Source organism: Phyllostomus hastatus, unplaced genomic scaffold (genome assembly GCF_019186645.2).
Source record: "Phyllostomus hastatus isolate PE091 unplaced genomic scaffold, TTU_PhHast_1.1 phas_contig_137, whole genome shotgun sequence".
In the NCBI taxonomy this organism is placed as follows: Eukaryota; Metazoa; Chordata; class Mammalia; order Chiroptera; family Phyllostomidae; genus Phyllostomus; species Phyllostomus hastatus.
The window spans coordinates 11,145,345-11,173,190 of record NW_025333583.1 but is presented as its reverse complement, the minus strand read 5'-3'; the positions used below and the strand labels follow the sequence as shown (position 1 = coordinate 11,173,190).

At 42.2% G+C, this 27,846-nt stretch overlaps 1 protein-coding gene across 6 annotated transcripts in view; it reads right to left on the bottom strand.

The window, feature by feature from the left end:
* Positions 1 to 4,591: 4,591 nt before the first annotated feature.
* FN1 (fibronectin 1) overlaps positions 4,592 to 27,846 on the bottom strand; it is a 67,677-nt gene continuing 44,422 nt past the window's right edge. Inside the window, exons 27-45 of one of the 6 annotated variants that reach the window (XM_045855857.1) lie at positions 26,256 to 26,525; positions 25,397 to 25,513; positions 24,546 to 24,710; positions 23,663 to 23,818; positions 22,788 to 22,901; positions 21,689 to 21,958; positions 20,355 to 20,542; positions 19,196 to 19,283; positions 18,138 to 18,314; positions 17,290 to 17,379; positions 16,874 to 17,053; positions 15,648 to 15,737; positions 14,287 to 14,744; positions 13,149 to 13,287; positions 10,804 to 10,959; positions 9,199 to 9,324; positions 8,581 to 8,687; positions 5,913 to 6,026; positions 4,592 to 5,348 (exon numbers count right to left, since the gene is read on the bottom strand). In XM_045855857.1, coding sequence (XP_045711813.1) covers positions 5,277 to 5,348; positions 5,913 to 6,026; positions 8,581 to 8,687; positions 9,199 to 9,324; positions 10,804 to 10,959; positions 13,149 to 13,287; positions 14,287 to 14,744; positions 15,648 to 15,737; positions 16,874 to 17,053; positions 17,290 to 17,379; positions 18,138 to 18,314; positions 19,196 to 19,283; positions 20,355 to 20,542; positions 21,689 to 21,958; positions 22,788 to 22,901; positions 23,663 to 23,818; positions 24,546 to 24,710; positions 25,397 to 25,513; positions 26,256 to 26,525 — 3,077 coding nt within the window. In that variant the 3' untranslated portion in view covers positions 4,592 to 5,276. The remainder of the gene's footprint in view (positions 5,349 to 5,912; positions 6,027 to 8,580; positions 8,688 to 9,198; positions 9,325 to 10,803; positions 10,960 to 13,148; positions 13,288 to 14,286; positions 14,745 to 15,647; positions 15,738 to 16,873; positions 17,054 to 17,289; positions 17,380 to 18,137; positions 18,315 to 19,195; positions 19,284 to 20,354; positions 20,543 to 21,688; positions 21,959 to 22,787; positions 22,902 to 23,662; positions 23,819 to 24,545; positions 24,711 to 25,396; positions 25,514 to 26,255; positions 26,526 to 27,846) is intronic. The other 5 variants (XM_045855860.1, XM_045855865.1, XM_045855842.1 and 2 more) reach the window with 5 other exon arrangements.

Sequence of the window (27,846 nt, the reverse complement as noted above, 5' to 3'; positions counted from 1 at the left end):
AGAATAGTACAGGAAATGGAGAAGCAAAGAACTTACACACACGACCCATGGACATGAACTGGGTGGTGGGGGGGTGCAGGTAGAACGAGGGTGCAGGGTGGAGGGGAATAAAGAGGAGGGAAAAATGGGATAACTGTAATAGCATAATCAATTAAATACATTTTTTAAAAAGACCTGGAACTATAGTATTTTATTTAAAAAAAAATTATGAAACCTAACATTTTGACATTTTAACCATTTTAAAGTGTACAAGTCCGTGATTTTAAGTATATTCACAGTTGTTCTGCCACCACCAGTCTCAAGTTCCAGAACATTTCCATCACCCCAGAAAAGAACTCCATTCCCAGTACCAGTTATTCTCTATGCCTCCTGTCCCCCCAGTCCCTGGTCACTATTAATCTACTTTCTGTTTGTATTGGTTTGCCCATTCTGGACATGTCATATAAATCATGTGACTTACGGCCTTTTGTGCCTGACTTACTTCACTTAGGATAATGTTTTCAAGGCTCATGTTGTAGGATGCACGAGTACTCACTTCTTTTTATGGTCAAGTGGTATCCCGTTGTAGGGATGGACCACATTCTGTGTCCTCACTGGTCAGTTGATGGACACTTGGCTTGTTTCCCCTTTTGGGCTGTTGTGGATAACAGTGTTACGAACATTTTTGTGCAAGTTTTTATGTAAACATGTTTTCAGTTCTGGGTGTTGGGGGACTGTACAGTAATGCTGTGTTAAATTTTTTGAAATATCACCGAAAGGTCTTTCTCAGCAGCTGAGTCATTTTACATTCCCACCAGCAATGCATGAGGAGTCCAACTTCTTCACCAAAGTGGCATGTTTTTGAGTCAAATACTGGGTAGCTTTTCAGTGGTTCAGTCAGCATCTTACAACGAATGCTGAATTATACATATCAGCAGGTTTATAGTAAGTTCCGTCCAGTGGTCTCCTGACAGAAGAACAGTTTCCTTCTTGGAATGAAATGGCTGTTTCCAGACCACCGTGAAGCAAAAAGAGAAGGCCAGGAGGGAGTCTTTAGCCCCTGATGCATTTTATGAAGCAGGAGTCTGCTGTGGTGGGCATTCTGCAGGACAGGCGATTGCAGCCCCAGCCGGTGCGGGATCTGACCATCACCCCATGCCAGCGGCTTTCCACAGCCTCCAAATAGTGCTAACTGTAAGTCTTCGGGGGTTCCAAAAGCTATTTTAGAGATAAATTTGCCTCCTAAGATCGTTAAAACCTGTACATCTCTAAAGACTAAGCAAGAATTAAAGGAAACGTATTACATATTTTAATATCTCCTGACTCTACTGACATGTTGGAAAAGGAATTTCCCATTTTCAGTTTTCAACTGAAGCATCAATTCTCTTCCTCTTTTATTACTTGCAACATTCTCTTCCCTTGTAATTTATACAAATTCTTACTTGCAATCCAAATGGAATCTTTTAATGAGGGTATGGAGAGGGACCACATGGCAATGATAATGACTTACCTGTCAAACATGAGTACCACATACTCTTTAAAAGTAACTATTTTAGTCTGAAAAACCCGTAACAGTGCAAGGACATCTTTGTGCTGCTTCTGCTTTATTAGCCTTTATGATCATCTTTAAATGTTCCTAAACATGAGACATCCCAAGAGTGTTGTTTTTTTTAATGGTTGAAATGTATCTCCTGAAAATGGGATTTTTTAATTGTAGCCTGCCACTTTCCCTACCACAGTAATGGGAATTTACTGAATAGGAAGCAATTTCGGCACTTAAATGTGCTGATGTGATGTTTCTTAATCACTTTAATGAGTTATGTAGAACTAGAAATGGAATAGAATTTTCAATGGAAATATAATTAAATAAAAAAGTCATTTCTTGTACTTCTAATTTCTACCTGATCATTTCTTTATTCACCTCCATAGAAAGTGTGCCTTACAGGCTTACAGTGATATTATTATATAGGCTAATTTGCATAATTCAGTTAGGTCATGAGAACTGAAAACAATAGAAATACACAACGATACATTTCACTACAGACCAAGTGCAGCAAGGCACGGTAAAGCTTCCAAGCTGTGATTTTCCTTTTTAAAGTCTGATATATTTACCAGTTTTACATGACTTTCCTTGAATTGGCAATATCTTGCCTAAATTCCAACCCATCTTTTAATTATGTTTTTTCAGTCTGGCCTGCTTAGGATAATTCCCAGGGGAAGCAGTAACATGAGTCAGTAAAAACTAAAAGATGTTTGGAAATCCTCTCTATTCTCGTGTTTGAATGATTTTGCTAAGAAATAGTAAAACAGAAAGTTACACCACTCTTACACTGTGGGGCTGAAACATCACCCAACTCAACTCAACACTTAAACTCACTCAACCCAAAGCTGCTCTTTCCTTGTGCTTTAAAATATAAAGACCTTTCACCAGGATGGACCTGAGGAGCAGGTATGAAAGATGGAGGGGTGGCCTGTGTTCTGTGTTCTCTCATTTAAATGTGTTAATTTGGAGTCAAGACATAGAGTTAACTGTTGTTTTTGAATACCAGTGTCCACAGAACTGGGCCAGGCAGTAGGCAGTGATCACAAGGCCCCATGATACTGGGGTCTGTCATCAGCAAGGGAATGGGTGGGATGATGCACCCAACCATCTTGTCTGGAGAATGATCTGGGGGCCCCAGAAGTCATCACTGTGTCAGGTCTAAAGTCATGAGACTCCAGTGAAGATTCTCAAACCTGTGTTTTCCCGGCTGGGTTATCCTAAGTGAGTCACGTAATCTTGATCCTCCGTTTACCAAAATGTAAGATGCCAGTGATACTTTCTGTTCTACCTTCACCGTAACTTTTAGAAAATAAATGAACACGTGTAGATATTTTATAAATAAAAAATAAATTTAATCTGTCCTGATTATTTAAATGTAGTTACTATTCAAATAGTTTAATTTGTAAATTTAATATACTGCTTTTGAGAACCTGGCAGGCAGTGTGGAAAACGCAGTACTTTTATGCGTGGAGCCTTCGGTTTCCGCATTCAGTGCTAGAAGCCGTCAGAAGGGCTTGCTGTCTGTCCCTTCAGTACCGTCCAAGAGGATTTACTTAAACTCACTTTGCGGGAAATATTTTTAGGTTTGTGGTTAGGCACCATATTTTTTGGACTATAAGACACACCCTTTCCCCCAAATTTGGGAGGATGTAGCTTACCTGGCTAGTAAATGTAGTTTACATTTACATTGGTGAAATATTATGTTGTTTATGTTATTAAATATTTTACCACATTTTTTTGCTTCAACATTTTCCCCCGTATTTTCCTCCCCTAAAACCTAGGTGCGTCTTATGGTTCGGTGCGTCTTATAGTCTGAAAAAATTCAGGTAACGGGTTTGAAATACAGTCAGGCTCAACCCAAAGCTGCTCTTTCCTTGTGCTTTAAAATATAAAGACCTTTCACCAGGATGGACCTGAGGAGCAGGTATGAAAGATAGAGGGGTGGCCTGTGTTCTGCGTTCTCTCAGGCAGGTGTCTTCTGGGGACACCCCATTGCACAGTGTGTGGATTTGCATTGAATCACATTCTCCATCGAGCTATGGGGACCCACGTATGAGAGACAGTCATTTAACATCATGGTGATCTGTACTTTCTGTGATTCGCCCCTTCCATATAGGGCAGCCACCTTGGTGTACAGGCTGGTCAAGCAGAAAGACGAGATGAAGTCTTGGGCCTGGGTCTGGGCCCTGCCACAGCAAACTCCTCTGAGCTGCCATCTCTGTAAAATGTAGACTATAAGAACTACCCCAAATGGGATGCTGGTCAGGAAAGCATTTATAAACTGTACATTGAAATGCAAATTTGTTTTGTTTTTTAAAAACAAATAAACCTGAGGAAATCTCTCTCTGTAGTTAATATTCATTGCCAAGTATTTATTGGAATATTTTCCTGCACTGCACAATAGCATATTAAATGTGTTTTCCATGCCTTGCATTTTATGAGTTAATATTTTACTCGTTAATAACCAAGTATTTCCAATGCCACTGTCATTCTGAGTGCCCTACTTAGTCTCAAAGTTTTGGTGTCACCCCCAAGTTAAACTGAAAAGGAGGCAGTCTTTGCAGACCAAGAGTCAGCAAACCCTGTTCAGTGGGGGACCCTAAAATTGTCAGCTGATTGAAATGTAAACATGTTGGATTGAGGCAGTTACACGGCTGGGTCTGGGACAGAACTGCCCTCTACCTACAGTTCCAGTTTTAACACCTGCTGCCTTTTTGTTCTCCTCGCAGGTAATCTCTGGGGAGGGAAGAATTAGAATGATTAGGAAAGAGCAACTAAAGGTGGTTTCCATGTGACTCTCGAAGAACTAGCCAGCAAGTCATACAAACATTTGCATCCACTTAAATCCGGTTAAAGCAGGAAGTACAAAGCAATCTGCATTACCGAAGAGATGAAATGGTAAGAAGGAATCTGTGTTTGTAGTGATTTAGCAACTCTTGTACTGAAATCACCAAGAATTAGAGAGCTGAACACAAAGATTTTCAAATGTGTGCTGAATGGAAAAGAAAATTCATAAGGATTATTTCCCCCCAAACGTCTTTACATGAAAAAGGAACCACAACATTCAAGTTACGGAATGTAAATCTTTTATTAAACAGTTGTCTTTCCACAGTAGTAAAAGCTTTGGCATGTACAGTATAAAAAATAGTCACCAACCAGAACCCAAATTCTTCTTATCAACTGCATAGTGTCTTCAATGCAATTTTTTTTCCATATAAAAATACTGGGAAAAATTGATAAATAACAGGTAAGAGAAACATATTTCTAGGCAATTACTAGAATCTTTTGGAAAAAGTGAGCACTGTGGATATTTTCAATACCACAGTAACAAGGACATGCCGTTCCTATGATATTGCGGGCCAGACAGTTAAATGGAAGCAGAAGTGTTTGGGTAACTTTCCTACTTAAAGTTTGGTAATATCATTTCAGTACATTTTGCATCTGGGTTGTTGCATGTGCTTCCCTACTGATCCCAAATCACAAGTTAGAATCATTTAAAATACTGAGCGGTATTGAATACTTTGGAACAGAACAAGCAATGGACTGCCCCTTTCTGTGAGAAAAGTCTCAAAACACTCCCAGGGTGATGATGATGCTTGGAGAAGCTGTGAGTCGAGCTGAAGCTGGAGAAGTTACTCTCCAGAGCGAAGGGCTTAAGAAAGAAACAAACACTCTAAGGCGGGGCCTGCACCTGTCACTCCAGTCTGGATGGGCCTCGGCAGAGAGCCACGCTCGGTGCTCTGGGTTGGAAGTGTTACTCCCTAGAATCGTTTATGTCGGCCTGTATGTCTAAGGGCATGAAGCACTCGATTGGGCAGTTGACATTCTGTTAAAATAGAAGACAAAGGATTAGCAGCAGCAAATACTGCAGAGTGTACGGAAAAAAAATGGGTGTTTTTATGACAATTACTTCTAGATTAGGGGAATAGTTCTAGCTTTAAGAACCTACCATTAAGCCCTGGCTGGCATAGCTCAGTGGATTGAGCGCGGGCTGCGAACCAAAGTGTCACAGGTTCGATTCCCAGTCAGGGCACATGCCTGGGTTGTAGGCCACGGCCCCCAGCAACCGCACATTGATGTTTCTCTCTCTCTCTCTCTCTCCCCCTCCCTTCCCTCTCTAAAAATAAATAAACAACAACAACAACAACAAAAGCCCATTTCTTAAGAAAAAAAAAAGAACCCACCAATAAACTCAAACTGGGCAATAGGTGACGTTCAAGAGGTTAACACATTAGCACCTGAATTATGCTACAGGATACAGTACCCTTAAGTCAAGAGAGGTGTTCTGGTTTTTTTCCCCCTAAATAGGTTCAGTTCATCCAAAGAAAAGTATCTACTATGGGACAGATTGCACTTAGGGGAGAAACACTCGTGATGCAGATGCACTTACAGTGTTTGAGTTCTGATGGTACCTCTCAGAGTACGGGTTGTTGTAGGAGTGACCAGGAGTGCCTTCATGACCGGGCTCAGCCCCCGGTCTGCGGCAGTTGTCACAGCGCCAGCCCTAGAGCAGAGGCATGAGGTCAGATGGGATTTACGATAACTCAAGAATACCCCAGTTTAGTGCTTGTGTTCAAGAAGGATTTCAGCTCTTCATTGGCAAACTATAAGCAATTAATCACAAAGGACACTTGGATGATGATTTAGTGAATGTATAACTCATAGAAGACATGTTTGCTGATTATTCATATGTTAGAGCTTCTGGTTATGTTTCTGCTTTTCCTTTCTCCTGAAATGTTCTCTCTGCTCTTCCTATTCCAGCCCCACCCACCTGCAAAGGCTCATTCTGGCCCCAACTGCCTTAATGAGTCTCCACACTAGATAATAGGATTTCCAAGAATCCTAGAGCTTGTAGAAGGGACTTGAGGTCATATGGACAAATACCTTAAATGTATAGGTAAGGAAAATGACACCCACGGGGGTGAGTGGCTCAGAGGGAGCAGGAGAGTTGCACAGTGACCTGCTTGGTGACATTGGGGCTGCCACCCAGCTGGGTGACTCCTGGCCATGCTCTTCCTAGTCACCACATGGCCACTCCTTCCTAAATGTCTGTAGCCAGTGACACACAGCCTTTCTTCTGGCTAGTGATGGCATGAAAGTGGGGATGGGACCCAGCTGGGTCAGGGAGGCTCCATCTGAGGTGTTCGCCAGAAATGGGAGGACATGTGTTCTCATTGTCGCTCCTAAGCTGGTAGGAGATAAACCCGGAGCTGAGGGAGGTCACCTTTGTCACTGTCCCTCCTGGAGAATGAAGCCAATACAAAGAAGCGAAGCATATGAGACCCCAATACCATTCAGGAAGGGGTCCTGAGCTAGTGGATCCCGGGACTTTTCAGTTAAGTGAGCCTTCTTTTGCATAAAGTAACTTGAATTGGGCTTTTCTCTTACAACCAAAAGAACCCTAAGTCATACAGTCACTCTTTTATACTGTCAGTTAAATATTTCAGACGTATTTCTCCATTTAAAAGCATATTCCCTGTAATACGGAATACAATTACCAGTAAATGCCTACTTAGACAATCAATGAATCTTGCTTTCCTCTAGAAATGTAACAGCTCCCACTCCTGTCTTAAGGGTTTCATTTAGCTCTTCGCTTTCGAACAGAAGAGGTGTCACACGTGAAAGGTTTCATGTGCGTAAATAATGAGGCGACGCTGAAGTGAGACCATAACCTACTTCCCAAATTCACTGCCACCACATTTCCTTCTGTACCAACCACAAGACCAGAGATGAGTGAGTTCTGTGACCACAGCCCGTAAGTGTTAATGAGAGACAGAGAAAGAGAGAGACTCTACAGCTTCTTCCCATCAGAATGGGCAGCGCCTCCTTCCCCACCTAACTTCTACAGGCGGACTGAGGTTGTACTAGTTGACTGCCTGGTCCTCAGGTGGGGGCAGAAGCAGACCCCTGAAACCCTTCCCTGCTGTCGGATTAATCTCCCTAAAGGCCATTTCCCATCATGCTCCTTTTCTTCTCAGGCCCCTGCAATTGGCTAATGCCAAAGGCATCAACCAGTGAGTCTTACCCTGGAGTAAGCAGGGAGCATGTCCTCATGCATCGGAACTTGAGGGCTGTGGGGGAGGGCCTGTTCTTGCTGAAAACAAGGGACTATTACGTCCCTTCACTTTTAAAGAGCTACAAGAGTCATTTGATTTTGAAATTTCAAATATTAGAGGGAGGCACAGCCTTCTTTGTTTTATAGAAATAGAGCAGACTAGAAATGGTTGAGAAGTACTGGCTTAAATAATGGACTTCCAAGGCCCATCTGATTTCTCACAAGTCACCAGGCAGAGGGGTGGCTCGCCTGAACCTGCACCTGCCAGCCCCTTCCCATCCCGGGGGTATGATTACTCTGCTCTCTCTGCTTCCTCTCCTCCATCCCTCCCCTCCATCGACCAAATCGAACCATCCTATATCCCAGCCAGGTTACACTTCTCTTGCTTATGAAAATTTTCTTGCTGATTCCAGGCTACCTGGGTACCGTATTACTTGGCAGACCCATTCAGAACCTTATTTAATGAGCTTGACTTTCAGTGCATGCTAATTTCATGTCTCCAGCCACTGTACCACTGAGGGCCAGGACCTCTCTCATTCCACCCCATAGTCCTCTGCACAGCACTAGGCCTGCAGCAGGAATGTATTGTATTTTGGGGAGGGTACAAAGAAAGGGCACTGTCTTACATCTGGGCAGGCACAAACAATGCTATTGTTTCCGAACATTTAACACCAACGCTACACGGGCACCTGTCCTTTAGATTGGAGCTGGAGGCCCAGCACTACTACCCAACTTTTAACACTTTAGTTGCCAGAGAAGAGAGAGAACATGAGAATACTAGCTGGGATGGGTGGGAAGGGTTGGTTCTGAGGCTGTCACAAGAGGGGACAACTGGAAAGGGTATTTAGGAGCTCTGTCTGGGCAGCTCTGTGCCAAGAGGAAATAGGTGTTTCAACGTTTCACAAGGGGCACTGCCATACCTGTATGCACAGCATACACACAAGAAGCTTAACCCTGGATCATCAGCTTATCTTGATCACATCTAAATTGCAGGCAGCCTTACCCGCTGGCCTCCAAAGCATGTGCAGGAGCAAATAGCACCGAGATATTCCTTCTGCCACTGTTCTCCTACGTGGTACGTCTTCCCATCATCATAGCACGTGGTTTCATCTACGTGGAGACACACGTCAGAAGTGCATGTAAGACTGAGAACAACTAGACAGACTCGATCCCTGTGGAGGGCAGCTTCTGTTTCTTCCCTCAATCTGTATCATCATAACCAAAACACTACATGGGTATGGGAATCATTCATCAGAGAAAAGCTACTATATACATCGTAGGGCAGCATTTCCAAAAACTAGATCTAATAAACAGAGAAGATGGAGATCATATTTTCAAAGTTGAATCTGAAGACCCATAAAGCTTTCTGATATCATTTCAATGCAGTTAGTGATCAACATACTCAGGTCGGAAAAGCGCTCAAGTGCCCTGTCATCACATTAAATCATGGCTCGTTTCTGAAGCTTGTCTCCGCTTTCCCAAATCAAAAGATTCACAAACCCACTGTTCCCTCCTCAAGGAGACCTAACATCTCCACTCGTTTCTGTGAATGAGAGTTATAGCTCAGTAATGAGTGCGGGAGTGCTTGACAAGCCACTAAAAGTGATCTGTGGCCACGTACGGGGGTCGCATTTGAATTCTCCTTTTCCATTTCCAAGGCACGTGCAGCTCATCATCTGGCCATTTTCTCCCTTACGGTCCCACTTCTCTCCAATCTTGAAATTCACACCATTGTCGTGGCACCATTCTGCGGGGCGGGGGAAAGCGGAGGCGGTTATTGGGTGTGTTCTGAAGCACAGGACAGTGCACGCACTGGGGCATGTCACAGGAGTTTAACAGCCCGGTCTCTGGAAGGAACGGTAAGGAAAGTTAAAGGTCGTCATCCCAAAGACAAACCAGTTTTTTTGTTGGATTTTAAATTACCATTTAACATTTTCTAAAATGCTATTTTTAAGATTCAATGTATTCCCCCACAATCACGTCACAAGAATAGCCAGTGACCTTCATTTAAATTCTCACTATTAACGTAAAACTAAGTAGGGTTTGGGTATTTTAGGAATAGAAAGTCACTTTGGATTTGCAGAGATCCTGGATACAAAGTAGTTCAATTAACCAAAAAAAAAAAAAAAAAAAGGAAAACAAAACACAACATCAGCAGGTTTTTATATTCCACAACCCGATTCTTGTAAACGAAAGGAGAAAAAGAATAATCTGTGTATCAAAACAACAAAAACAAACAAAACGATAAATCAGTGGTTACTATCCTTAAAAATCAGGTTGGTTTTAAGGATAGCCAATAGTCATAGTTACATACCTTCACTCCTATGCATAAAACATGACTTTTTAATCTCCATGATTTATATAGAAAAAAACCCACACTTCAATAGTTTGTAAAACAATGCACTACTTCCATTTTATCAAAGTCACTCATTCCTTAAACTTTAAGTTAATAATTATGACATCTAAGCAAAGAATATATAATTTGAGCCAAAGAATCACATAAATCAACTTATAGCTCTACTCCCAAAATTGCACCTAATGACATATAAATAAATATACAAACTTAAAAATAAAAATGAACCAACTGTCAATAATACATACACTAAAAACAAAGCATAAATAAAAGTTTATAAATTCTACTACTAAATCTCAAAACATAATAATTCCTCAAATCATCCTGACTAAAAAATAATTAAAATTTTACAATCTTTTTATAATTGGAAGATCAAACCTGTTTTGATGGGAGATTTTTAATTATCTCCAGATTATCTGTACCCCCTCCTGCCTGCTGAGTCTGTGCACGATGATACAGGTGTGTTCAGTTTGTGTTGCAAAAGGCAGAGTGTTTGTGAGTATAAATGTTTACCCCTGAGTTCGTTCAACAGTAAAAGTTAAAAGAAACTTGCTCGTGTCTCCCTGTTGACCAGGCTCCAAAGAGTTTGACCTTGTTAATTTTGCTGAAGAGAAAATATGTTTAAAAATCCTATTATATTTTTACTTGTCGCATTGACAAACCATCCTTGAAACGAAGCACTATTCCACAAGTAAAATTTCCCATCATTTTTCTATGATGCAAAATGTTACTTTGAGTGAAGCAGTCTCCCCGCGTGTGCTCCATGTTTGGAAGAGCCCGCATCTGCCAAACATGAGTCTTTGGCACACCGTGCGAATGCGTGGGACTGGAAGAGATGGACAGATGAGTGGATGGACAAAGCAAGCTACTCACTAGATGAATCGCATCTGAAATGACCACTGCCAAAGCCTAAGCACTGGCACGAGAGTTTAAAGCCCGATTCGGACAGTCGCTCCCACTCCTCTCCAATGGCGTAATGCGAAACCGTGTAGGGGTCGAAGCACGAGTCATCCGTCGGCGGGTTGGGGCCTGGGCCGCATACATGAAGAAAAGGAGGGAAAAGCAATAAAAAGACATCGTACTGGTGGTTTGGGACGATAAGAAGAAAATGGATTACTCTGTGTAGTGACTTCATCTAAAACAAAAATCCCAGTAGCATTAAGAAGCATTCATCTGTTCTATCAGTGCAATGAGCTGTTCTTGTACGCAACGCTTAAATGTTGCCAGTGCACACTTGAAAAGGCATCATCAAAGGAACCCATCTTTCATGTTTGTTATCAGTTCTAGAAAAAAGGCATTTCTGGGAAACCTAGCCTATAGGACGAGGAACAGCCCTGGAAGCGATTTAAGCTAGTTGAGAACATCGGTGAGATGCAAAGACTGCAGATGCCTCCCCATGAGTCCCTGAGTGACCTTAAGCGATTACATTATCGTCATCTGTAGTAAAGAATAACACTGAAAATACCTCTACTTGCTTGGGATCTTGGGAAGATTACATGGGATCATGAATTCAAAGTACTGGTCCATTACCAACACTTAAAAAGTGCTCACCAAATAAAGCATAATTATTAGAGGGCATTTTTCGCTTTTACTGCAAAAGTTTTTAACATTTTGATGTGCCATTATAATGTGATCTTCACTTTTAGTTTGGCATGTTTTGCTTAAGAGTGCAAAACGTTGAGATTTTATACCTTATTAGCATAATTACAGGACTGCTTTACTTAACAAAATCAATTGTTCCAAACAAGAGGAAGCAATGGGGTAGGAATGACTTAGGAACTCGTGATGGTGGCTCTCTATGCTGACCAAGCTCTCAGTCCTTGTGTCTCAGGAAAGCTTGCTGTAAAATAATTCACACAAGGACTGTTTTAAGTTACTCTAAAAACTAAGTAAATTGACTTCTGTGTCTTTGAATCTCACTGCATATATTTATGCTTACAGGGCAAAAATCAAAAGCTCAAAAGCCATAGACATTGGAAGTGCCTAATATTTTAAAAGGCAGCACTCTGGCAGAGTGGGGGTGGGGGTGAGGTGGTGGATAGAGTTCTGGGGAAACTCAGAAGTCTGAGATGTTTCAGAGCCAGGAGAACCTGGCTAGAATGAAGAACATCACTGCTGGGAACATGGAGGCGGAAAGAAAAATGGAAGGAACTGAAACTGCTACGAGGGCTTTCAGTAAGGCTCCTGAAAACTGCCAGGAGTTAAAATTCCACCTGGCTAAAGTTATGGAGATGGAATTTTTACAAAATGGTGTGGAAAAGCACAAAGACCTTTGTGCTCTTGAAAATTCCTTGCCGGTGGCATTTTCCTAGTAAAACCACGGAAGGCAAAAGGTATGTGTCACCGTGGCCATACTACAACCATCGCAAAATGATGCCCACCTTGCCACCCTCCCTCCCAGATACTCAGCTGCTCACTTCACTGGCATTTATGCCTGTAAAACAGCACAGTCGATGCGGACGGAGGCTGAAATGAAGGAAACTGGCCCTAGAAATAAAGCCAGTCGCTTGGTAGAGAAAAAAATGTAGCACTCCTTGCTGATAGACAACCCTCTGTTTGGAAGACACGGGGTTCAGGGTTCAGATTATTTCCTAGCTTATGTTCCTCCGTGAGACTTCAGCTGTTGCAGGTTGACAAGCCAAGGGACATACTGGCTTGTCACAAAGTTCAGGAGAACTTTTCATAGGACTTCCCAGGTGCTCTGAAGACTCAATGACCATTCAACCTTCATAGAGGCTTTGAATCTATGTCATAAAAAGAAAATTGAAATAACATTGGACTAAGGGAGCCCTGGGGACGGAAATGGGCTGTGTTGGTAGCACTTCACATTAGGGAAGAACACCAGCTGTCCCTAAGGTCTGCAGATGGGGAAGTTCCTCTGCAGGTCATCAGTGTCGGGACTTACTAGCCACGCAAGAGGACAGAAACATGGGGAGATGGAGATGGTCTGGGCAAAGAGGCCAGGCAGCCCGTGCCCAGGTCTATCATCCTATCACTGTGTGGGACTCTGAAGTGTGGGTGCATTTTACAAAGACACTAGGATACTACAAGGGGAAAATAATTCAGTGTAAAGTTGCTCATCCGCTTCACGATGCAACATAATTTCCCAAAGTTAAAGGACGACAGCAACAATGGGACAGTCTGTAGAAAAAGTAGAAAGAGCACCCCCGAACCCCCCAAGGGGAGCCTGGGCCTCAGTCACCCAGGCGTTCACATACCTGAGTTGCCCACAGTGACAACCTTCTCCTGAACTTTGTGCCGCTGGTGGTCCTTCAGTGCTTCCACGATGATGTTATAGGTGGTCCCTCTGGTGAGACCCGTCAGTGTGGCACTAGCAGAAGTTCCAGGAACTCGGAACTACCGTGATTGGCACATCCAACACAGAAGAGAAAGCATGACAGTGAGGAATCCCCATGACTTACCCTATGTCCTTCTCCATAACCCTCACTGTGTAAGCAGAATAAAGGGGGACAAATAGAGATGGCTGTCTGGGACCTTGACCCGCTTCCAAGGAGAGAAATGGAACCTGGGGGAGTGGCCATCACTTCCACCTGCCAGATTTTCCTGACAGAAATCTTCCCCATGCGCTGCACAGGCGCCAGGAGTCCCCAGTAACTCTAGGGACAGCCTCCGTTCCACCCTGCTGCACCCGCAGGTCTGTGCAAGCGACACCCCCCTTGCATGGAATGTAGGCCCAGCAGAGAGATTGATTTGTCCCACTCAAGGTGGTACCTGACCCCGCTAGGGTCTTTAAAACGCTTTGGTAAAAGCCTCCAACTCAAGTTTCTGAGCTCATAAATCTTCCACACTTTTAAAAATTCTGCCACTTTCTAAAAATGACAACACAATAAAATTGACATCAGCAAGACAAATTAAAGAATTGGTTTTAGTTCGAGAATCAATCACTTACAACAGCTGATATGCACAGCTTCACCTAAGTTCTTTCTCCTTAGAACTATTGTAGATGATGGGGCTCTTCAAGGACTAACTATAGGGTGTCACTGCAGCCCTTTGGGCACAAATATAAATTCAAGCAGAATATTCCTTTCTTTTCTAGAATCATTTCTTTGTCTGTACTACGAAGGAGCCTCAAATAGGTGAGAATAATAGAAAGGATTTCATTCTTTCTGCTAAATAAAAGCTAATGACACTCTGGTAATCTGCTACCCCCATGCCCTCCTGCTGCAAAGTAGAACCATACTGAGATTAAAAAAAAAAAAGTTAAGGGCTTAAGCAAGCCACCTTTCTAAGAGGCCCCAGGAATGTAGCCACTTTACATCAGCTTCGGTCCCTTCGGTTATCTAGCTTACTCCTTCCCGAGCCGCCCAGTCAGAAGTAAAGAGCAAAATTAATTACCTGTAAGGGCTCTTCGTCAGTGCCAACGGGATGACACGAAATTATATACTCAGAGCTTTCCTGGAACGGGGTCCAAGAGATGGTTGTCTGAGAGAGAGCTTCTTGTCCTGTAGAAGCATTTGGATTGAGTCCCGGAACGTGAGGGTAGAAGTGATGGTCTACGTCTCCCCTGGGGACATGACCGATTTGGATCTCCTCATTTACATTCGGTGCATACGGTCCTGGCCTATGCCTTACAGGGGTGGCCGTGGTGGGAGGTGTGGTCCGCCTAAAACCATGCTCCTCAAAGATCATTTGTTGCCCAACACTGGGCTGCTGACCCGAAGTGCCAGGAAGCTGAATACCGGTGCCATACTCATTGGTGATGGAAGGGGTCTTTTGAGCTGTGGAGGGAACATCCAAGATCTCTGGTCCTTGAAGGTTGGGGTGTGGAAGGGTTACCAGTTGGGGAAGCTCATCTAGCCAAGAGAGGTTAGAGCCAAAAAAGCAAAGCGTGTTAAGCTCCCAGAAGTACCAGCAGTAATCATTATCAACTCAGGCGACACAGATTGTTTATCGATTTGATCAAAGCCCCTGGAAAATGAGCAGTTTTTGGGTCACACAACACTTTTTTTCAGAAAGAAATCTTTATCTCTTTTTGCTCAAAGATTTCTTTAGAGTTTAGAATGAAAAAAGTGTTTGTATGAATTTATCATACACGCAAAGCTTTATACCACTGAGCCCCATTGAAGCTGCCGCTGCTCACATTAATCCTGATGGAAATGAAATGCTTTTTTTTTTTTCACTCGAGAATCATGTTTTAAGGACTAGAATCCACACCAATTATATAAGCAGCTGGAGGATGAGAATTCCAGAGGTTTGGTCCAATGGTTTTTTATGGTTTGAAATGGTACAAATAGATAAAAATACAAGTATATTTTTTGAATTCTAATAGCACAAATGTAGCACTTTCTTTAAATTAAACTAAGCGGATGAAAAAGTAAGATATTCTTTAGCTGCAAGTTTCAGAAAGTCAAATAATATTAACCATTTTTAACTTCAACAAAAGGTATAGGTGAATAGCAATCATAGTCATTTCACTTTCACATTTTTATGTTTTGAAAATTTTAAAGGTGAGTAAAAGGCTTTATATTGACTGGCTAAGAGAAAAATAAAACAATTCAGGAAAAATAAAATTGAAGTAACAGGTTATGTTAGGTTATCCCTACTATCAAAGAGGACAACGTATGTTATGCTGGTGGGGGAAAAAAGCAAACTTCCATGAAAAATGCCTCAGAACGTTTTCACTGCAAAGTAAATTTGTAATATAATTAGTTTTGCCTTGACTGTCCCCCATAACCCGGAAGGTGATCTTTCTTTACCTGTCTTTTTCCTCCCGATCAGAGGCTCACTCTTCTGGTTGTTCTTAAGGGCAATGACCTGGATTGTGTACTCAGTTCCCGGTTCCAGACCTGGTGGAAAGACAGATCGTCACGTTAAGTCCGTGGGCTCAGCCAGCCAAGTGGAAACTGATCTCATCAGGAGACACTCCTGGGGAGCAAGCGCTCTCTCCCCCTCTTGAAAGGTAACATTGACTTCACTTTTCTTCCACTGAACATTCAAATACTCTGCATGTGATGGCCACTTAGCAAATCAATGGTCTTACTACCAAATCAGACACCCGGATAAGCACTTGCATGCTAAATTCTTCTGGGTCTTCTTTTAGCCTGTGATCTCATTTGCCTTTTTGAATTCCAGAAAGTCTGTCAGCACTGTGCCCGGCCAGTGGAATGCACATTCAGGAGGGATCCCTGCAGATGGTCTCCAGGAGTCTGCTCAGGCCCAGTAACCAGGTGACCCTCAGTGACAGGGTCAGTGAAAGGTGAGACAACAGGCTAAGTGCACTGCAGGGGACAATGAGCGATCTTTGTGGGGTCCCTAGTGGAATTATCCAGTTCAACTCCTCCCATAGCTGATTCTATTTTCCTGTCCCCAAAGTTTGTAAAGAAAAAAAAAAACCCCACAAAAACAAACCAAAAAAAAACCCCAGCAAAAAACCAGTGTCTCCCCTTCTGGTACCTGTGTGTTCTCCAGATGATACTCTCACAAAAAAAAAGAATTGAAAATGTAACCTCTTGGACAAAAATAATACCAGAGGCCCATGACATACTGAAACGGACAACTCCTAATTCTCACACTAGGCATTCTCTTCAACATGGGTGGCTGGGAACCACTTTGCCTCATGAAGGGCAGTGACAGATAGAACTCTGGTGGCACATCCTGCAAAACCATCAGATCTTTAGGGAGTTAAGCATAAATTAGCTAGTTTGCCTCGAACAAAGACTTTTTCTAGGACTAGACTGACAAGTGTCTGGCAAACGTACAGCAAATAAAAAGATTTTAGTCATGCCATTAGGACAGTATGGGAATTCCTTCATTTACATGAACTCATGCCACTTGAGACGCACTGAGCTCTCCAGCTCCTACACAGAGCATGCTTCCTGGGCCTGCCCGAGATGGGCTCCCTGTTCTACACAGCCAGGGTCTGCTAAGCACTTGGTGTCCCAGGGGGAAAGGAGGAAAAATAGCAGCAGGGGAGCAGCAATACCAGTAATAGAAGCCTCAGTGACACCAGGGCGGGGCCGAGGGACCACTTCTCTGGGAGGGGACCCAGGCTTCTCATACTTGATGATGTAACCAGTGATCTTGGCCCTTGGCGGCTGCCATGACACCAGCAAGGAGTTGGGTGTGGTGGTCAGGAAGCGCAGGTTGGATGGTGCATCGATGGCTAAAAAGAAATCAAAATCAAGTCTCTAAGAAAATGAATAACCAGGAAAATTACTCCCACACCCTTTTCCCGGTCCTTATTAACAAACTTGAGAGAATCTGCGCGTTCTGTAAGCTGTAACAATGATTCACTATGATCTATAATACAAAAATATCAGCCTCATTTCTGTTCCTTAAGTGCACACGACTGGTCACATAGAAACCAGTGGCATCTCTTCAGCGGAAAATTATAGTTACCAGTGGAGGCGTCGATGATGACCGGGGAGCTCTGGGCATTGTCGTTCAGGGTGTACAAGTAGATCTTGTAGTCAGTGCCGGGTTGCAAACCTGGGATTTGTGAAGAGACAGGTTCAGCTGATCTGGAGTAGGAAGTTCCAAACTCATGTGCAGTTTTCACGGTTCCTCTACTGCCCCATATTTATATGGGCCACATATTAAGTGGCTCGCATTTGAACGTAGAGCGTGGTGTGGGTACTAACTGTTAATGAGAAATATATCTCAAAAGAAAATCGCTGATGTACACAAAGACACTGGCTAAAATAAATCTGAAAATACAAAAAGGCTACGTAAGAAGTGGCCCTCTTGGACCATGAGGGGCGAGTACCTATGGAGCGTTTTCTCTTCATCACCGTCAGACGGTCTTTGATTGGTTTCAGAACTTTAAACCTCAAAGAGACCTGGATCAACCCAGACACTGAACATCCTCTGGCTACCAATTTGACCTTTATGAATTTAGTGTTTGATTTTTTTAAAGCTAATTATGCTTTATAATCTATGCTAATGTCAAACGTTTTAAGTTGCTTTTTGTTTTAAGCATTATGTTACCATTTTTTTGTATATAAGAAAGGGAAAATCAAAAGGATGAATGGAACATGCCACTTCTCTGGCAAACATGAAATAAAATCAGGCATTCACAGGACAGAACTATTTCTGATCACGGTTTGAAAACATGCTGTTAAAGAATAGAGGTGGGTCATCATAAAACACTGAAAATAAAGTGTATCCGTGCAAGTGCTAGAATAATACGCTCATCTATATGGCGAGCAGCAGTGAACAAAGGCGGTCAGTCCCATGAGGTCCCCGACCTGTGATGGTGTAGCTTCTGACATCCGGACTGATGGTTCTCTGAACGGGAGTCTGGCCATTTGCCGGCATGGCTTCCACCTGGAAGCCGGTGATCGTCTCAGTCTTGGTTCTCCAGCTAATGGTGATGGTGGTCTCAGTGGCATCTGTCACGCGGGCCCTTCTGGGAGGGCTGACATCTGCATGGGATCATAGCCAGAGATCAGTGCCTGGCGGGCTCATAGAGGTAGGGGTGGTATTTTAAAATGCTTCTTTATTACACACCAAATACATCCGTTTCTACAGATGACGATGTATAGATTTTCTCCTGTGGCATCCAGAAGGAAAGGTTGCCAGTACTTAGAAATATAAAAATATTCACCTTTTGTTTTGAAGAACTAAAAAACCCTTGTTACAGATACTACCAGTGGTTCCCAAGGCCTGTTTTATAGTACCTTCAAATCTCTCAATAAATGGGAAAAATTTTAATTTATTAAAATGTAACAAGCGTAGTAGGAGTTAGAATCCTATGGCCAGCTAGCAATAACATATATGTGTACTGCTAGTGTTTTGTCGTTTTTATAGGACTTCATATTTTTTCTCTAAACAGATGGAACACCACCTCTTATTCTATAGATGAGGAAACTTTGACACTTTTTTATATGATTTCTGAAAGAGCATATTGTGAGTTACTGATATGGCAGAAAACTAGAGTCTGGGCCCCATTTTGACCACCACTACTGCACTGTTAAAATACGGCAGAAGGCTGCATGGACTCCCCAAACTTAACTCTGTAGAAACAAATTCCCACAAGTAGCGCATCAACTGGGCATCAGTCCTCGTCCATAATGCCAGTGCTTCAACCCCATGAAATGATCCCATGTGTGTGCCCACAGACCACTTTTGCGGACAGGGGCACACAAAAGGTGACAGGAGCTAAGTCACAATGGTGGGTGAGCAAATCGATTTCCAGGCTGAGAGTCATTCCATTGTTAGCTCAGTGATCCAGAAAGTCATGTGCCTTTCTAGATTTTTTACCTATACAGAACATTTTTTGATACTAAAACATTTCACAACTCACTCTCCAGAGTATTGACAACTCCATAAGCTGGCATGCTTGTCAACGTGTCCTTAAGGGCGTAGACACTCACTTCGTATTTGGTGGCCACCTAGAAAGAGGGGCGCAGTGAGCTTTAGCAAGGGGAAGCCCAGGGATCTTCACCACAGCATCAGGAAAACAACATGGTTATAAGAGAAAAAATAATCATAAACTAACAAGACCTGCAGCACTATAAATTCCTAGATTAATTTTCATTCCTACACAACAGGTGATCAATAACAAATTTAAATTACATGAATTTTAAAATGCCTTCAGAGGTTAAGCTCCAGTAAGCTGTAACTTACATACTTAGGCGGAACTGATATGCATTGAGGAAAATGGGTGTTAGCCTGTTTTTGTCCTTCATGAACTGATGTAAAAACTGAGAATTTTTCTGACCATAGGGAGACAAAGAGAATTCCCTATTCTATCACTGAACCCTCTTTCCATAGTTTCTTCTGGAATTGGGCTTCTGTTAAAATGTACATTAGTCTCCTAGGTTCCTGGCTAGTTTTTGACACGCAGGTCCAGAAGGACTAAAGCTGTTTTACTGAAGGGAGGGTCAGGCTGGGTTGGTACAAACTGGAGAATATCCTTTGCCAAGGTAACAGAGCTCAGACAATGCATAGTGACTAAAAGTAGATGTATGCATTCAGCCTGTAGACATATAACTTGCCCCTACCCACACATAACCATTTAAAATAAAGACAATACAAAACAAATAATAAAAGAAATAAACAGAATACATTTAAAGAGCTGTAGAACAGCCCTGGCTGGTGTGGCTCAGTGGATTGAGTGCCAGCCTGTGAACCAAAAGGTCACCAGGTCGATACCCAGTCAGAGCACATGCCTGGGTTGTGGGCCAGGTCCCCAGATGGGGGCATGCGAGAGGCAACTGATCAATGTATACCTCCCTTTCCTTCTTCCTCCCTTCCCCTCTCTCTAAAAATAAATAAACTATATATAAAAGCTGTAGAACATCCAAAACTATTTTTTATAAACTTGGTACAAAATTACAATAAAACAATTTGATGGCGGGGCAAAGAATACAATGGGATATATTATGATATTGTATTTCTACCACCTTCAAGTGTGTAAAAGACGGCCTACTTCTTTATCCAATAAAAAGGGCACTTCTTACCATGAGTCCTGATACAACCACAGATGAGCTATCAGGAGAAAGGTTGATTTCTTTCATTGGTCCTGTCTTCTCTTTGGGGGTCACCCGCACCCGATAGCCAGTGAGCTGAATGTTGGGTGCTGTCCACTGGGCAGTCAGGCTCGTTGGTGTAACCTGAATGAACTTCAGGTTGGTTGGTGCAGGAATGGCTGTCGAGATGGTCATTGGTTAGAGGTTATCGTATAGGAAATGGGGAAGTGGAAAATAAAGTGAATTCCAAGAAGTAGACTAGACTGTGATTGTTTTTGGTTCGGTGGGTTCCCTGATCAAAGATTCAGTACAAGGAAGTACAAGAAGGGATGCAAAATTAAGAAAATGTTTGCTGAAAAAAATGTTTCATATCCACCAATGCTCAGAATCACTGGAAACACAAGTAAATGTCAGAATTCTAGAATTTAGGCTTTAGCAGATGTGTTTGCTTTCCTTTAAATTTTTTTTTAAGTCAGAATGACTTATTGGCCATTGAGATTGATTTTCCATTTATATGGAAAGAAGAGCAACAGCCCTTTTCCTATATAAATTGTCTTTGCATGAAAATCCATTTCACAGAGTATTCCATACCCCAAAAGTTAGAATTATGTTTTTATTCTCTTTATTTGGACCCCGTGGCAGATATCTCTGCTGAAATTTGCAGTATTCTCTGTGGTGCAGCATAAGAAAATTGAATCATAACAGAAGCAGAAGAGAGAAGCAAAGAGCAATAACACAGACTGTCACCTCCAGGGTCTATGCTGTCACAAGGATGCATCTTTAGCATTCCCCTGTGCTTCAGAAACAAAGCACACGAAGGTAAAATATTGTGGAAAGCATCTGCCCTATGTGTCTGACTCACAATGCTTTAAGCACATTAGACACCGAGCACACGATATCTAATCAGAGAAGGAAGGTCTTACCCACGTGTTCTCAGAATCATGCTGCTATGAATGGCCCATTCAGGGTTCCTTTTTTAGAGAAAGCTCTAGGATGCCAAACTTCTTTCCTTTATACACAGTGAGTAGAGCCACAGGGAGGCATGGCTTAGGAAGTAATCCACAGTTTAAGACTTCTTTTCCCATGTCTCGCTTTATGGCCTTGTTTAGAAGCCAAGCTACTCCAAAATGTCTGTTTATTAGACTTCCCCTAAGTATCACCTAAACTTCATTGTTTAGTACTATTCCTCTTAAAGAGGACCTTTCCTTTTTTCTCTCTTTTAACCCCCTTATGCGGGAATCAATAGCCTGATAAAGTATAATTCATTCAGCAGGGCATAAAGCCTCTGCTCCCATGAGCACCCAGTGGTGCGATTAACGATATACCTGTGTACTGGGTTCCAATCAGGGGCTGGCTCTCCATATCATCGTGCAAGGCAACCACACTGACTGTGTACTCAGAACCAGGCCTGAGGCCTTTCAGCTCTGCAGTGTCTTCTTCACCATCAGGTGCAGGGAATAGCTCATGGATTCCATCCTCAGGGCTCGAGTAGGTCACCCTGTACCTGGAAACTTGCCCCTGTGGGCTTTCCCAAGCAATTTTGATGGAATCGACATCCACATCAGTGAATGCCAGTCCTTTAGGGCGATCAATGTCTGTTAGGCAAATTAATGGTAAGAGGTTATGTGAAAAGCAAGTTGTGAAATAAGCATTTTTATAACATGCAAAGCAGTTCTGCAGATACCATTCTGATGAATTAAATTCCAATTAACCCTCTATTACACAGAAAATCACCTGACACTTGAAGTATTTTGGATTTAGAAAACAGTTAATGTCGCATCGCTTAATTAAAACAGGTGTACGCGAGACGCGTAGGCACCCTGCAAAATGTCTTCATGAAGAGGATTTACTTGCGTTAATTTTAAGATATTCTACCAAAATTTGCTTTTGTCATGTGATGTTAGTCTCCCAGACCTGGATTTTCTACACCTTGGAAGTGGTGAAGTTGACTTTCAAGGTTAGATTTACCTTGTTTCTTTAACTCTCCTTCCCCACCCCACCCCCTTTAAGTGTTTACGTTAAACACTGGTGCAGCCACAGTCCTGCCAGTGCTGCAAACCTAGCTGCTTCAGAGGAAACGCTTCAAATCCACTTCACCATCTGGCTGTAGAAAAGACGGGCCTGGGAAAATACTCTGTAGATTGTGCTGTTGGCAAATAAGATTTTGCTGAGGCCATTTGAGCAAAAGAAATTTAAAGCACAGCAACTAACTACAGTGGTTCCACAACTTCTTTCCCTACATGTTCACAGCTTGGCACCAAGAAGGAAAAAAAAAACGTCTGTATATAGGGCTCAACTCAACCTACAAACTAACCAACACGTTGGCTTTCCCCATGTATAATCACAAACGACATGCAGAGGGCATTCAGACGCCTAAGAACAAAGTCTGACTTTGGAAAGGGAAACTGAGCATGGGTTACGTACTGGTTACTGCCGTCTGGACCAGAGGCTGACTCTCTCCGTTCTGACTCTGAGCATAGACACTAACCACATACTCCATTGTGGGCTGCAAGCCTTCGATGGTCATTTCTGTTTGATCTGCAAAGAAAATGAAAAGCAAATGCAGCAGCTCTGTCGTCCACTGGAAGGTCATCCAAGTGATGTTCAGACTCCGGGAGTAAATGTGCGGGGGCCTAGATTTTCACTGGCAGATTTATCAGGAAAACATGGATGAGTCGGACATGGATTTCCTTTTGGACAAACATGGTCATTGCTGATACAAACTGTCATATTGGAATAAAGTCACACTAAAGGATAAGTACTCCATGGAGCATATCTCTTTGCCCTCCCCTAAGATCTCCAAGGGCCCTTCTTTTGCCTCTGTAACGTGTTTCCTTAGCCCACACAGAGCAGCTGGCGCACTTTTCCCACCTCTGTGACTTTCTAAATAAATGTTCCCTTGCATTTGAGAAAAAAAAAAGATATTGCCTTAGGATCCTAATTTCACAAGTATTTTATATAAAAACAAAAACAAGAGCTAAGAAGATCTTTAAAAGTCAGTGAGGCCATTTCTCTCTTCTTGATGTACATGGCAAACAAAACGGTAAAGGCGGATCTCATAATTTAAGGTGTCTGCACCATTAAACAGGACCGTGCAGGTAAAAACAGAGCTGCACTGACCCTGAAAATTCTGTGGAGGGAAGGACAACCTTGAGTCCTGAATTCACAATTGGGGGAACGAGGACATAATGATATAAAAACACATGGTACTCAGAGGTAGGTGGCTGCTTATTTAAAAGGCCTACCATGCGGGCCTGCTCTGTTTTTCCCAGTGTGCGTGAGACGCTGGCGATGCTTACCTGGACCTGCAGTTTTAGTTTTTGTTGGTCCCAAGCCATTTTTGGGAGCGGTGGTCACTCTGTAACCAGTGACAGGGGAACTCGGAGGCAGCCACCTGACACTGATGCTGTTGTCCTGAACATCAGTCACTTGCATCTGGGACGGTTTGTCAATTTCTGTAAATGAAAACAGGGAAAAACCAATGAAGCCACAGTCTATGGCAACAAGACTGAACGTGTCCTTGTCTCCAGTTCTGGTAAATATTGGATGATCTCTGACTATAATTAGTGACCTCCAAGTGTTTCTTTTGCAGAAACAGAGATAGCTTTTAGGGAGTATCTCAAAACCATTACCTACTTTCAAGATGGCTACTTCACTCACAAAGAAACTACAGTCTAACCAGGTGTTTGTCTTCTTATTTTATCAGCTCACTCATTCATTTATTTATTTTTTTAATATTTTATTTATTTATTTTTAGAGAGGGAAGGGAGGGAGATAGAGAGAGAGACAAACATCAATGTGCGGTTGCTGGGGGTTATGGCCTGCAACCCAGGAATGTACCCTGGCTGGGAATCGAACCTGGGACACTTTGGTTCCCAGCCCGCACTCAATCCATTGAGCTACGCCAGCCAGGGCTACTCATTCATTTATTAACAAACATTTATAAAACACCTTCTATGTCTGTCTCTATTGTAAGCAGGTGGACTAAATCAATCGATGAAACAGACAAAAATCCCTGCCCTACAGGGTATTTCTTTGTACATCTGGCTCAAAACAAATAGTTGTAGGTGCTCTTCGTCTTCTTAAAAAATAAGTCAGTTTCACAGTGAAGGAAATTCCTTGGGCGAACACTGTACAAACCATCTGAGTGAATAAGCCTGCGTCATCCGAAGGAGTCACTACCTGTTCGGTAATCAATGGAAATGGGCTTGCTGCTCGCTGGGCTGTCCCCTCGGCCAGTGACAGCGTAAACGGTGATGGTGTAGTCCACTCCAGGTTTAAGGCCACTGATTGTAGCCGTAGACTTGCTCCCAGGCACAGTGAACTCCTGCATGGGGCTGTTTCCTCCTGTTTGGAAAGGGGTTCGTCAAAACCAGAGGGACGGACAGATACTTGGGAATCCCTGAACAACTGAGTTAAGGTGCTGGGAGAAGCATGTAAGCTATACCTTTACTTATTCCCTTTACAAAAGTGCTGTCAATGTGGCTTGAACAGAAATGAATATACTTATTGATGCATGAGATAAACCTTGATAAGTTTGTAAAAACAGGGAGAAAATCACAGTTACGACATTTTAATATGCCAGCTTTAAAAAGCCAGAGTTGTTGATTGACATGAGAAGGGAGAAGAAGGTAAGTCCTCAACTCAGGATTGCATAAACTGTGTTCCTTTTTCAAAATTTTAACAGAATATATTCATGTTAAATAAAATTTTGAAAAGGCAGAAAAGTAAAAAGGAAAACACAAATAAATCACTTATTATTTCACCACTGATAATATACAAGTGAATTTACAATCCTTTCTTCCTCAAATCTTCTCTTCTCCCTCTAGGATTATACAAACAACTTTTTATCTTGATTTTGCTACCAATCACATCGTGCTTATTTTCCTGATTTCCTATTTTCAGAAAAGGCAAGGCTCCACTGAATGGACTTGCCAAACTTTCTTTAATTGTGTGCTGGCTGTTGGGCTTTCAGATTACCCCCAGCACAATCTGATTTGATTAGAGTGTGAAAGAGCCTTTTGCTAACACACCTGTTTCTCCATAGGTGATCCTGTAGTATCTCACGGTGACAGCAGGGGCTTCCCAGCTGATCAGCATGCTGGTGGGGGTCGTGGCAACAACTTCCAGGTCCCTCGGAACATCAGAAACTAGAGAAAGCAAAGGAAAGTTCTTGTGTCCGTAACTTTCAGACAAGGCACGGCTTCGCACGTCGTTCATTTTCCAGGTAATTGGCTTTGTGATTTTTTAAAATAGAATAATGTAAATACGATACAAAAATAGCAGAATTCAAAATTACGAACAGTTCAAGGTAAGGAGTTAAGGAGTCAATTCAAGTTCTGATAAAATTATTATGTCAATTGAATGGTGTTTTTCCCTAAACTTTTTATCTTGAAAAATTTTAGAACAACAGGGAAGCTACACAAACAGTATAAGGAATACCCATAACCCCTTCCTATAAGTATTTCCTAATTGGTAACATTTGCTCTCCTGCTCCCTTTTTATTAATCCATTTGAGACTAGCGTACAGATACTGTGATAATACTTCTCCCCTGAGTACTTCAGCATCTATCTCTTAAGAACTTTGACACTATTACATTAAAATAATTATGCTGTTAAGGAAACTCTTAAAGAGTGTTTTGAATCCAACTGTGGTTAAAAATGCATAAATACCTAAACCAGGTGAGAAATTTCTTGGGATAAGACTATTTCCTTTAACATAATCTAAGAAGAAGATTTTTCTCCACACATTCTCCCACTTCCCTCTCCATGTCTCATAACCATGATGGATTTTTTAAGAGATCGTAACTCAGACATCACAAACCTATTTCACAGAAGAAACCAGCCTAGGAAAGTCCCCTGAGTTTCTTCGAAAACCAGAAAACAAGTTACCTGTTGATTGCTGGCCAACCAATGGGGGACTTTCCTCTCTGCCATTAAGGGCAACAATGCTGACCACATATTCCGTGCCCGGGTTGAGGTTGCTGAGGGTGATGGAATTCCGAGTGGGGGGCACTCGATCTTCTCGAGGTCGTCCACCTGCGTGTTCAGGATGATGGCGAATCCTGTAGCCAGTGATGGTGGCTCGAGGAGCAATCCAATGGACAGTGAAAGAGTTGGCAGTGATATCAGAAAAGTCAATGCCAGTTGGAGAATCAAGACCTGTTTTTCCAATCCAGGGAAGAAAGAAGGAGAGGGGGAGGGAAATAAAAAAAGACACCACCAGGTAAGGAAGTGAGAAAATAGGGGAAAGTAACATACATCCAAAAAGTTTCGGTTTTTTCATTAATACAGTGAATTGCCATAAGCCTCAGCGTATGATACACTGATTCTAAGCCACATATAAATTTCAAAATCATAAACTGACTCAGTTCAAAATGGACAGCTCAAGCATTCTTTTCTTTTTTCTTACAGTACGTTTCTGGATCATATTTAAAGAATAGGTGTTTAAGATATCCTGGGAAATGATATTTTAAATGCCTCAGTGTTCAGTATTCTAGGTTTCTGTCCTATAAGTTTATCTCTGAAAGTGAGAAGACCTTCTCACTCCCAGGCTGTGTTTGGCTCTCCAAGAAGCTTTCTACACTCATAAGAGAATTGGTATGTCAACAGGGTGGTAATGGGGTCGAACACAAAACTTTTTAAAACTAAGACATTATTCTGGACAAATTACAATGCAAGTAATTCCTCATGAATGGAGAATTTAGTGGAGTGTAGAAAACTCAGCAAGAATGTGGAGTTTATCTCAAATTCAAATCATGTAACCTCTCTGGGACTTCCAACACTATCCAATAATATAGTCAAACCAAACTAAGATATCTCAACCCCTTTTTGGAAGTATGTGGACTATAATAAATAAATTAGTGAATATATTAAACTATACTTTTTTTATATATTTTATTTATTTATTTTTAGAGAGGGAAGGGAGCGAGATAGAGAGAGAGAGAGAAAAACATCAATGTGTGGTTGCTGGGGGTTATGGCCTGCAACCCAGGAATGTACCCTGGCTGGGAATCGAACCTGGGACACTTTGGTTCCCAGCCCGCACTCAAAAACTATACTTTTTTAAAGGGAAAAATTAAAAGTACTCATCTTTAAGAAAGAACAGATTATGGGCTTCAATTCAACTTTCTTTTTTTAGTAAATGAAGATTCCATCAAGTAGAAAAAAGAGATCAACTTTCTGGCTTCGTAAAACAGGGAACATACTTATGACAATGATAGCGCTGGGTCAGCCATTAGACAGAACCCCCTAGCGAGAAGGAATGTTTACCATCCCTGAATAATAGACAACAAAGTTTCTGGACTAATTTCAGTCCTCTCTGGAAAGAGAAGAGTAGACTCTGGGAGACCGAAAGTGAGGGCCATAGTTGAATATGGTGTCTTTTAATTTTCAAGACCAGTGATCAGAAAGTAATGACAAGGCCACAAGGACCCCCATCTCCACCACAACAGATGGAGATGTATTTTTAGAAGTAGCATTC